Source organism: Lithobates pipiens, unplaced genomic scaffold (genome assembly GCF_037356315.1).
Source record: "Lithobates pipiens isolate NorthernLeopardFrog02 unplaced genomic scaffold, aLitPip1_a1.2 Scaffold_27, whole genome shotgun sequence".
In the NCBI taxonomy this organism is placed as follows: Eukaryota; Metazoa; Chordata; class Amphibia; order Anura; family Ranidae; genus Lithobates; species Lithobates pipiens.
The window spans coordinates 188,694,958-188,707,334 of NW_027507788.1; the positions used below are offsets into that span (position 1 = coordinate 188,694,958).

At 44.7% G+C, this 12,377-nt stretch overlaps 1 protein-coding gene across 1 annotated transcript in view; it reads left to right on the plus strand.

Moving 5' to 3' along the window:
- Window positions 1-485: 485 nt before the first annotated feature.
- SLC25A33 (solute carrier family 25 member 33) overlaps window positions 486-12,377 on the plus strand; it is a 52,801-nt gene continuing 40,909 nt past the window's right edge. The window contains exon 1 of the mRNA XM_077458039.1: window positions 486-686. Coding sequence (XP_077314165.1) covers window positions 643-686 — 44 coding nt within the window. The 5' untranslated portion in view covers window positions 486-642. The remainder of the gene's footprint in view (window positions 687-12,377) is intronic.

Below are 12,377 nucleotides of genomic sequence, written 5' to 3' on the forward strand. Positions count from 1 at the left end.
CTTTTTTTGTCTAATTTTGGATGATGGTACATTTCAATTATTTTTCTAATTAACTAATGTAATAAGGCCCTTATTTTTATTATTTTTTGCGCATGATATAATACACAGTATATATAATATGAAATATAACATACAGTATACATAATATACCATTCCGATATACACTCATTATATATAAAATATAATACACAATGTACATAATATGATATACACTAATATAATATACTAGGATGAGTATAGAAGAATACAATGTATGGGGTGTATAATACAGTAGATGGATATGGCAGGCAGTGGATTCTTCTATGACAGTGACATGTGGTCACCCCTCCCCCCCTCCCTCCCTCGCTGTAATTGGACCGCACACCTTGCAACTTTCGGCAAGCTCGTCTCTGACGTCACGGACAACGCCCCCGCCGCGCCCCCTCTCTTCTCTATGGCTCGGGGCCGCCAGTACCCCCTTTGGCCCCGCCCCTCCGTCGCTGTCACGGCAGCACACCCCCTCCCGGCTCGGATGACGCGAGATCACCAGCCCGGCTGCGGAGAGAAAACCGGCTTCTGCCGGTCAGAGGAGTGACAGTGCGGGGAGCCCGGGGGGGAGGAGAGAGCATGAGAGCCTGAGAGACACACATCCGTCCCCGAGACATGGCACCGAGCAAGGACACCCTACTACACCTCCTGGCTGGAGGGTAAGAGCACCGCCGGCATTACAACACTGTGTGCCCCTTTCCTATTTATGTACACCACTGTGTGCCCCTTTCCTATTTATGTACACCACTGTGTGCCCCTTTCTTATATACCACTGTGTGCCCCTTTCTTATATACCACTGTGTGCCCCCTTCTTATATATACACACCACTGTGTGCCCCTTTCTTATATACCACTGTGTGCCCCCTTCTTATATATACACACCACTGTGTGCCCCCTTCCTATATATATATATATATATATATACCACTGTGTGCCCCCCTTCTTATATATATATATATATATATATATATATATATATACACACATACCCACACCCACCACTGTGTGCCCCCTTGCTATATATACACACCACTGTGTGCCCCTTTCTTATATACCACTGTGTGCCCCCTTCTTTTTATATATATATATATATATATATATATATATATATATATATATACACACACACACCACTGTGTGCCCCCTTCCTATATATATATATATATATATATATACACCACTGTGTGCCCCCTTCCTATATATATATATATATATATATATATATATATATATATATATATATACACCACTGTGTGCCCCCTTCCTATATACACCACTGTGTGCCCCCTTCTCATATTTATTTATATATATATATATATATATATATTTCTCTATCATGATCATCATCGCACAGCACCTGTCCCATCTCCTCCGCCACTCACACCGTTCACCCAACACACCCCGACATCTCTTCCAATCATTCATACATTGTATCTCCATCATCTATTCATAGATGTATATCACCACTATTCATTCCTAGTTACATTGTATCACATTGTTTTATTACTAAAATTACATTGTATTTCTAGGATTCCTTACAATGTAACCATGTGTTAATAGGAGGAATAGTAATGAATAATGGAAATACAATGTAACCATAAATGAATCTGGAGATATACAGTAGTAAGAAAACATGGAAATACAATGTAACCATGTGTTAATGGGAGGAATAGTATTTCTCACTAGAGCTCCTATTCATTCGTTGTTGCATTGTATTTCTGCGATTCCTTATTTTAGCGCTTTGTTTTTAATTTGTTATATTGTATTTCAATGATTTCTTTCTGCAACTCCTATTCATAGTTACTTTGGGGGGTTTTTGTGTTTTTTTTTTTTTTTGTACCATAACGCCTCATACTTTATAGTTACATTGCATCACGTTATCCTTTTTTATACTATGACTATCATTTCATTGTTTTTATTTATATTAATGACTCCTATCTATTCATAGTTACATTGCATCATATTGTATATGTATCACTCATTCATAATGATGTATTACAGTACAGCCAGTAGCCTGATATTAGCAGGGGTTGAAGAACTACAAGTATCAGCATGCCATTAAGTCTTTAACAGTCTAAGCCTGGGGTTTAGACTTTGTCATGGCTTGCTTTTACTTATGGTGCCACAACACCCTGGAATATAGGTATTGTATGCTGAGACTTGTAGTTCATCTGTGATGGGATCAGCACTCCCCCCCCCCCCCATACTTGCAGTGCTGCAGCAACTGAGAATCGCCTAGATTGGAGTATAGTCCCCTTTTATGTTATACAGGGATTACCTAGATTGGAGTATAGTCCCCCTTTTTTGGGTATACTGGGATTGCCTATATTGGGATATAGTCCTCTTTTTATGGTATACTGGGATCATCTAGATTGGGATATAGTCCTCTTTTTATGGTATACAGGGATCACCTAGATTGGGATATAGTCCTCTTTTTATGGTATACAGGGATCACCTAGATTGGGATATAGTCCTCTTTTTATGGTATACAGGGATCACCTAGATTGGGATATAGTCCTCTTTTTATGGTATACAGGGATCACCTAGATTGGGATATAGTCCTCTTTTTATGGTATACTGGGATCACCTAGATTCAGGTATAGTCCCCATTTTATGGTATACTGGGATTACCTAGATTCAGGTATAGTCCCCATTTTATGGTATACTGGGATTACCTAGATTGGGGTATGGTCCTCTTTTATGGGGATTACCTAGATCAGGGTATAGTTCTTTTTATAGTATACAGGGATTGCTTTTATTAGGGTATAAAACTTGGTATACTGGGATCCCCTAGATTGGGGTATAGTCCGTTTATGGTATACTGGGATTGCTTTGAGCGGGGTGTAATACGTATTATGGTATACTGGGACCACCTAGATCGGGGTATTATGGTATACTGGGACCACCTAGATTGGGGTTATAGTTCCTTTTTATAGCAGACTGGGACTTGTAGTGCTTGTAGACTAAAGCATGCTCAGTGTTGTTTATTATGGGCGGTGAGGCAGTAATGTGCTCTTGCAGCACCGCAGTCCTGGGATCAGAGCTTTCCTCCTTTGTGTTTTCCTTCCACAATCCACAGGCACAGCTTCTGGTCAGAGCAGCCCTGATGGTGTTGGCTTTAGATTGTAAGCTCCTTTGAGCTAAGGCCAAGGTGAATAGTCCTATGTACTTCTTACAAGGTCTAGGCATTATGTTGGGAATATATAAACACAGTGGAACTTTCCGATGCAATATTGGCAGTATGTACAATCGTTGTTTGATCGTCTGTTTAGTAAATAAAGTGCACACTAACCCTCCTGACGGGTGAGGCAGGTGCAGGGTCATCATTTCTATGTATATTTAATGCCATACAGCTGATACACCGCGCCATTCAATGTCCTTGTTAATGATTGAGGCGATCGGTGGCCAGACACGCTCACGTGTTGTGCTGGTTAACCCTGTCTCTGCTGGCTGGGTTCTAGTTGCCTTGGAATCTGGGACTTTTTGCCCCCATGGTAATATTTAAACAAAAAAAAGTTCTTTTCTAGCAGCCTGAAATTTAAAGGTCCTTTTAGGGTCCCTGTGAAGGTCATAGAAAAGTTTTTGCCACATGGCTGTGACTTGGTCTTTACATGGACCTCTGCTGGCCATTATTGGTCATTACAGGGGACTGCACAAGCCACATCTGAGCAGCACACTGCTGGGTAAACTGGATCTGCTGCTTGTGCTAATCATGTAGCAGTTCTGACTTCATACCATGCGAGGTAACGTGTGTTTTTTATTTGTAAGGGTTAACGCAGGTTTGTCAAAAGGGCATTTAGGCTGGGTTCACACTGGTGCGATTCGGTGCTGGTTCACACTGCCCGCTGCCAACCGCTGCGAGTGTCAATCTAAAGTTAATGACACCCCCAGGTCGGTTCGCAGTGCGAACTGTGAAATGATGCAGGAATCGGATTGCATAGGATTGAACACCCAATGCGATCCGATTCCAGTGTGGACTAAAAAAAAAAAAAAAAAGGTCCTGCACCATTTTGATGCGATTTCAGCTATACAGTTTGGCTGAATTTGCATCGCACAGACTTCACGTGATCGCACAAGTGTGAACCCAGCCATAGAAATCAATTGATTTCCAAGTACACAAGTTACCCCACAGTGCTGTGTTGTCATGCGGTATGTCTGTGTTTTTTATGCACTGCACCACAACCTAACTCATGTCTGTACATCCCATCACACTGGTGAAAAGAAATGGATGAAATATCATGATGTGACATTTAAAATAAAGTAAAAAATAAATAAATTTACACCCACTGACCTCATCACTAGGTCTCAATGCATCCCTATGCAATGCAGGCAGATTGTGGCTGGTGGGAGGGGCCATCTGGTTGCTGTATCTAGCTTGTAGAACACATCACAGCACCCTGCCTCAGTACACCTAGCAAGGACCTTCAGTCCTCCTGATATAAGCAATGGGCTGGCTTGTGGGAGGAAGTTGATGCAAAATATCAAAATACCTTGATGGGCGGGCGTCACTCTGGATGTGTGGGCATTCCTAGGCAGGCTGGTCTGGGTAATGCCCACCTGCGATGCTGAGCCTCCATTAATGAAAGGACTGAAATCCATTGAATGAAAAGGGGGCAGGCCAGGGAGAGTAACGCTGGGGAGGGAATGGCTAGCTGATGCTGGATGTCCTCCAGTCAGGAAATGAGGTGGTTTCTATCAGACTTGCTGAAGCTTCTAATGCACATTGGGAGGAGCTCACAGTGGGCATCCCAAGGTGGTCCCGCACTTTTACTGGGCATCACTTAAGATTATGGTGAGCTAAAAGTGGGCAGCCCAGAGCAATAACATACTTCTACTGGTCATCTTTTTAGATTTAAGGGGAGCTTAGAGTGGATATCCTAGAGCAGTGGTCTCCAAGCTGTGGCCTAAGGGCCAGATGCAGCCCTTTGCTTGCTTTTATCAGGCCCTTGGGGCACTATTCCTCCTAATAATAACACCAACAAATTGTGGGGGGGGGGGGGATTACACCAACAAATTGGGGGGGGGAATGACACAAACATATGGGGGGGTGATGCCAACAAATGGGGGGGGGGGGGGGAGAATGACGATGCCTGTAGGTGCACCCATCATCACTGTCAGGGCTAGTGCAAGGATTTTTGACACCCTAGACCAGTGATGGCGAACCTTGACACCCCAGATGTTTTTAAACTACATTTCCCATGATGCTCATTTACTCCGGAGTGTAGTTGAGCATCATGGGAAATGTAGTTCCAAAACATCTGGGGTGCCAAGGTTCGCCATCACTGCCCTAGACTAAACCAAATTTTTTCTGCCCCAGCCTTGACTCCACCCCTTTATCCTGCCCGTGTATACCTCACCTTTTTAATGAAGTGCCCATTGCATGCAGCCTCACCGGCGCCCATCAATGAATTTTTGCTTGCTTCCATTCATTCGGGAGTCAGGACACATTCCTCCGCCGCCGCTGCGCCTCTGACAATATGGGGGTTATTTCCGAAAACGCAAATCCCCTTTGCACTGCAAGTGCAGTTGGAAGTGCAGTCACTCTAAAACTAAGGGGTAGATCTGAAATGAGTGGAAGATCTGCTGATTTTATCATCCAATCATGTGCAAGCTAAAATGCTGCTTTTTTTTTTCCTTGCATATCCCCCTCGGATCTACGGCGACTGCACTTCCAAGTGCACTTGCAGTGCAAAGTGGATTTTCTTTTAGTAAATAACCCCCAATGTGCAAACAGAGCGGCAGCTGCCTGCTGATGCTGAGATTTAGTTGCTTGCTGCAGAGAGAAGAGTAGGTACACCACGCTATGTGCGCCCTAGGCGAGTGCCTAGTTTGCCTAGTGGTAGCACCGACCCTGATCCCTGTATAACCACTGAAACTCGAGGACGTACTATGGGCGGGAAGTAGTTACATGTATTTCTTTTTAATACAAGTACTGTAAGTACACACATGACCTGGTATTAGTCCCTATACAGCAGGGCTGGAGTATGAAAAGAAGCAACACAAATAGCCAGTCAGCTCATGTGCTGAGAAGAAGCATACTGATAGGAGGAAAAAGCAGAGTGATGAGCTCATCTCTGTGCTGCTTTTCCTTTCAATGTCCACTCACATGCTGGGGTTGGGTGCAGAACAACCAGGGTTTAATTATGCTGAATGAAGACATCTAGTGACAGAAAGTGAGTACTGCAGGGGAAGTCTCTGGATTGAAGATGAATATTGCAGCAAAAGCTGGTTTTGTTACTTTATCTTTTAATGGACTATTCATTTTTTTCTGTTTGTGTTTGGCTGGAGTTCTGTTGGAAGGTTGTGGCTACTGATTATGTTTGTAATGAATGGTGTCTAGTGATGGAAGATCTTATGCAGCAGCACAGACAGCGGAGAATGGAACGGATCAGATCTTTCTAGAAGCCCCTCCTGTAAATCAAGGCAGAGCTGCATCTGAGTCTCTGGTGTTTGATCCGCTCCTGGTTTTTCTTTAATAACAGTCTGCTATAATTATCCTCAAGCTGCAATATAATAGACGGCGCTCTCTGGATGGACACGTGTGTTCTTAGACTGCGGTGAGCACCATGCCGCGTTTTATTACAGTGACCCAGAAAGGAGACTCTTGTGATCTGCCAGTCGTGTGACGAGAATGGCATGACAAGCTTGTGTGTCACAATGAGGGCTGAGGAACTATTCACACGTTTCTTTGAATATATTCAGCTTTGTGGTGAGTCAGACGTGATTTCCGCCCAAGCTTAAAATCACATCTCTTAACCCTTTTCCTTGCCAGATGTTACAGAATACATTTGGGTGAACTAGCTATGGGCAAGTCGTTGGTGCTGGGGAACTACAAACCCTAATGTGGTCTACCAAACTGCTGGCTGAAGGCTTCCTATGTCATATTTGGTCTTTTTGAAAATAACTGTTTTGGCAGTCATGTTCACCGGGAGGCTTTAACACATCTCTTAGGTTTATGGGGGCATAACAGTGGGCATCACATAGCAATTCTGTACTTTTATTGGGCATCTCTTAGGATTATGGAGGAGCTAAGAGTGATATCCCAAAGGCAAGCAGCACTTTTAATGAATGTCCCTAAAGACCGGGCACCCTAAAGCCAGTCTGCATTTCTGTTGGGTATATCTCTGAGTTATGGGGAGCTAACAGTGGCATTCTAAAGTTGTATCCCAAAGGCAAGCACTTTTTATGGGTCCCCTTAGGCAGGGCTGGTGCAAGGATTTTTGACACCCTAGGCCAGTGATGGCGAACCTTGGCACTCCAGATGTTTTGCAACTACAATTCCCAGGATACTCATCTACACTGCAGAGTGCATGAGCATCATGGGAAATGTAGTTCTAAAACATCTGGGGTGCCAAGGTTCGCCATCACTGCCCTAGGCGAAACCTACTTTTGACCCCCCCAGCCTCACACCTGACCCTCTTTTCCCTGCCCATGTATACCCCACTTTTTTAATGAAGCGCCCATCGAAGGCAGCCCCCCTCCAGCGCCCATCGAAGGCAGCCCCCCCTCCAGCGCCCATCAAAGGCAGCCCCCCCTCCAGCGCCCATCAAAGGCAGCCCCCCCTCCAGCGCCCATCAAAGGCAGCCCCCCCTCCAGCGCCCATCAAATAATGTTTGCTTGCTTCCATTCATTTGGGTGTCAGGACACACACAGTCCTCCGCCGGCACTGCATCTCTTGCATTACGTGCGAACGGAGCAGCGGCTGCCTGCTGATGCTGAGGTTTAGTTGCTTGCTGCAGAGAGAAGAGAGTAGGTACACCAGTGGCCGGGCGCCCTAGGCAGGAGTGTGCCCTAGGTGGGTGCCTACTTTTAGCCTAGTAGTAGCACTGGCCTTGCCCTTAGGACTGGGCCCCCCAAAGCCATTCTGCACATGGGCATATCTCAAAACTATGGGGAGCTACCAGTAGGTATCCATAAGGAAGCAGCTCTTTTAATGGATGTCTCAAGATAAAGGGGGAGTTGACAGTGGGTATACCAAAGCCATGCGGTCATTTTACTGGTCATCTTAGTATTATGGGAAGCCTACCGCGGGCATTCCAAAGCCAGACTGTACTCTCTTATGGGAAGCCAACAGTGGACATCTCAGAACTTCACTGGGCATCTCTTAGACTTAGACTAATGGAAAACTGAAAATAGGCATCCCAAAGCCAACCTGTACTTTTTACTGGGCATCTCTTATGGGAAGCCACCCTCAAGCTCCTTATAACTTTGGTTGGGCATCTCTTAGAATTATGGAAATCCAACAGTGGGCATCCTAAAGCCGACCTGTACGTTTTTTACTAGGCATCTCTTATGGGAAGGCAACAGTGGGCATTTCAAATCTTTGGCTGGGCATCTTTTAGAGTTATGGAAAGCCAACAGTGGTAATCCAAAAGCCATGCTGTGCTTTTCCTGGGCATCTCTGAGGAGCAGATAGTGGTTATCCTAGAGCCATGCCATGCTTTTCTAGGGTCTAGGGTCCCCAGGATTACAGTGAGCTGACATTGGGTGTACCAGAGCCATGCCATTCTTTTCCTGAAAGCTATATTCTTCAAATAATGGACTTGGAGGAAATATACAGATAATGACTTGACATTTCTTCACGTTTCCTGATCTTTATACTTGTTCCAAGTCTGTGACCCAATATGTATTTAAGTTGAAAGGTCGACAAAACAGCCCAGCAACTAGCATTTTCAGGAGGATCCATATTTTCTCCATAATGGGTTTGTTAAGGAATTGCTAGATCTCTAATAAAGTGTATATCTGCCATTTTTACTAGTTTACATGCTGCTAATCCTTACGGGAGGCAAACGATGATGTGAAAAGTTTTTTATTGCATAGTGTGAGGGTTGGGTGTGACATGGACTTCCCTTGTATGTCACTGTCCTAAAAGGGCCAGATCACCCAAGACCATTATTGGAGGATGGCTGCTAGCATCATTAAGGGGCCCCAGTGGTGAGCTTTTTGCAGAGTTCCCAGCTCCGCCACCTGCCACAACCACTTTGGAGAGTTCTGTCTTTCATTCTTGGATTTTTTTTTTTTTTTTATGTATTTTACATTACAGCTGACGTGTTGAGACTATCAAAGTTAGAACTGTGAAATGTAGCAGAAGGATCTTGGCATCAGTGCCCTCAGATGGTAAGAAGCTAACGGATGAAACGGCCAACCCTCACCTGCCTATTTAAAAAAAAAAAAAAAAAAAAAAAAAAAAAAAAAAAAATGTGGACTAACCCTTTAAGAAATACAGTAGCTGGGAGGGTGCTATCACACACTGAGTTTTGCTCAGCGGCCTGTGACGTAAACCTTTATTAACACCATGATCTATTTTAGATTAGTTTGAAAGGTTTTTTTTCGGTGACTGTCAGTTCCTCTTTTCTAATTTATCTTTGTAGCTCTTAAGCCGTTGGAAAATTCTACAAAAATCCCCCCGTCTAGGGTTGTCAGTGTCACTCTCTCTATTGCATAACTAGGTGGTCCATGTTGCTCAGTAAGGCTCAATGCAGATCTAGAGGGGAAGGAGATGTAATGTTCTGGTTCCTTCTATGGTAAATTGTGTCCCTGCAGTTACATAACCCCCTCCTGTCCTGTGTGATGGAGATTACATAACCCCTCTGCAGCCCTTTCTGCGGCATCGCTGTGCACCCATGCATCCTCTGCTCGGCACAGCAGCCTTGTTAGAAAGGAACTGAAGCCCTGGTCTGGGGTGTAGATCGCATGCCATGACCACAGGAGCAATAAAATAAGCCTCCTTTATCAAAAGCTCTAAAAATATGGAACGGCCAGTGCTGTGCCCACCAGATGCTCTTCTTTTCAATTTCTGAAAAATTGTCATTTGGATCCAAATTGTTTATCTCGGGCAGGACAGACACTGGTTAATGAGGTCCGATATTCCATCCCTAGTGTATAAGAACTTTGTAGGGACACCTGAATTTGGTGGTTCAGCTCAAGGAAAGCTGTATTGAAGAAATAGATGTGCAACCATTACCGACCTTTCCCTGAAAATGCTCAGTACTTGGCTGTCATGATGGTGCAGTAGCTCCTGAGAATCGCCCTGGCTGCAGGTGTTACGAGCGTCTTCTGGGTCAGTTGTATGAAGTAAAGCAGTGGTCATCAGCCCTGTCCTCAAGGCCCACTAACAGGCCAGGTTTGCAAGATAACTGAAATACATCACAGGTGATGGCAGTATTCTAGTCTGCATCTCCCCAAGGTAGTACATAAAACCTGGCCTGTTAGTGGGCCCTGAGGACAGGGAGTTGAGTCCAGAAAGAGGTGAAGACGAGGGCTGGGTACAAACTTCCAGAGAGGTCATTCCTTGGGCTTAGTCACCCAAGTTCAGCATCTCTCCACCAAAACAGGGAGGCCCCTGGCCAAACGTGGTGACCCATGTAGAGAAAATTCACCATGAAGTCTAACCGATGAGCGCTATGGTTCCCCTCATCCCTTAAAACCTGAACACATCTGAATTACACAGGTTCTGAGGCTAATTAAATGCAGATAAGGCAACAAGTGAGTTTAATTACCACCTTAATCAGCCACAGAACCTGTGTAATTATTATCTGTTTGGGTTTAAAGGGATGAGGTGGCAACTCTTAATGAGCGCACCAAATGCCTTCAAAGCCCAATTAAAGGCCACTGACACGTTTCAGAGGCCAGAAAACGTCTCCCTCCCTCAGGGCTTCAAACACTTTACCTGGAGTATCTAGTAAACTTGGACAAAAAAATCGGGATTGGTAAATGTGTGACATGGATTCAACAGGAGAAACGATCGGTCAGTGACTATACCAGTGTCAGGATAATAAAGCCTATTTATCATCTTGCCCTTTCTACCAGTTCTCAATTTCCTTTATGTATGAAAGGAAAATAAGATGTTGGACCATAGATCAACTATAATCAGGTATAGAGCACAACGTTTCTAATGAGCCGGATGTGTCATTCAATCTTTTCATATTGTTGATTTTTCCTGCTTTGTACTTTGACCCCTGTGATAAACCCTGTATATAGGAGCCTCGACCTCTTCTTTCCATGTTGTATAACTGGTGTGTGTTTATATACATGTATGTGGATGGCGCATATCCCTCTCTTTACCTTTTACTGCTCCCCTCTTTTCTCTGCTTCTTCCTCCCCCCCCCCCTCTCCTTTCCCTTTCCTTTCTTCATTTCTGTGTCTTTATCCCTTTTCTCTCTTGCCTTTTTCTCGTGCCCCCCCCACACTTCTCTCCTTTTTCGAGCCTTCTCCTCTCCTCTTCTCTGTATTCCATTCATCTCCTCTCCTCTCCTCTGTATTCCATTCCTCTCTCTTCTCCTCTGTATTCCATTCCTCTCTTCTCCTCTCCTCTCTTCTCCTCTGTATTCCATTCCTCTCTTCTCCTCTCCTCTCCTCTGTATTCCATTCCTCTCCTCTCCTCTCTATTCCATTCCTCTCTCTCTTTCTCTCTCCTCTCCTCTCTATTTCCATTCTCTCTCTCCTCTCTCTATTCCATTCCTCTCTTCTCCTCCTCTCTCTCTCTATTCCATTCCTCTCTTTCTCCTCTCCTCTCCTCTCTTTCCATTCCTCTCTTCTCCTCTCCTCTCCTCTCCTCTTCCATTCCTCTCTTCTCCTCTCCTCTTTATTCCATTCCTCTCTCTTCTCTCCTCTCCTCTCTATTCCATTCCTCTCTTCTCTTCTCCTCACCTCTCTATTCCATTCCTCTCTTCTCCTCTCCTCTCTATTCCATTCCTCTCTTCTCCTCTCCTCTCTATTCCATTCCTCTCTTCTCCTCTCCTCTCTATTCCATTCGACTCTTCTCCTCTCCTCTCTTCTCCTCTCCTCTGTATTCCATTCCTCTCTTCTCCTCTCCTCTCCTCTCTATTCCATTCCTCTCTTCTCTTCTCCTCTCCTCTCCTCTCTATTCCATTCCTTCTTCTCCTCTCCTCTCCTCTATTCCATCCTCTCTTCTCCTCTCCTCTATCCATTCCTCTCTTCTCTTCTCCTCTCCTCTCTATTCCATTCCTCTCTTCTCTTCTCCTCTCCTCTCTATTCCATTCCTCTCTCTTCTCCTTCTCCTCTCCTCTCTATTCCATTCCTCTCTTCTCTTCTCCTCTCCTCTCTCTATTCCATTCCTCCTCTTCTCTTCTCCTCTCCTCTCTATTCCATTCCTCTCTTCTCTTCTCTTCTCCTCTCCTCTCTATTCCATTCCTCTCCTCTCTCTCTCTCTCTCTATTCCATTCCTCTCCCTCTCCTTCTCCCTCTCCTTCTCCCTCTCCTTTCCCTCTCCCTCTCCCTCTCTTCTCCTTTCCTCTCCTCTCTTCTCCTTTCCTCTCTTCTCCTTTCCCATCTCTTCTCCTTTCCTCTCTTCTCCTTTGTCCTTCTCTTCTCCTTTCCTCTCTTCTCCT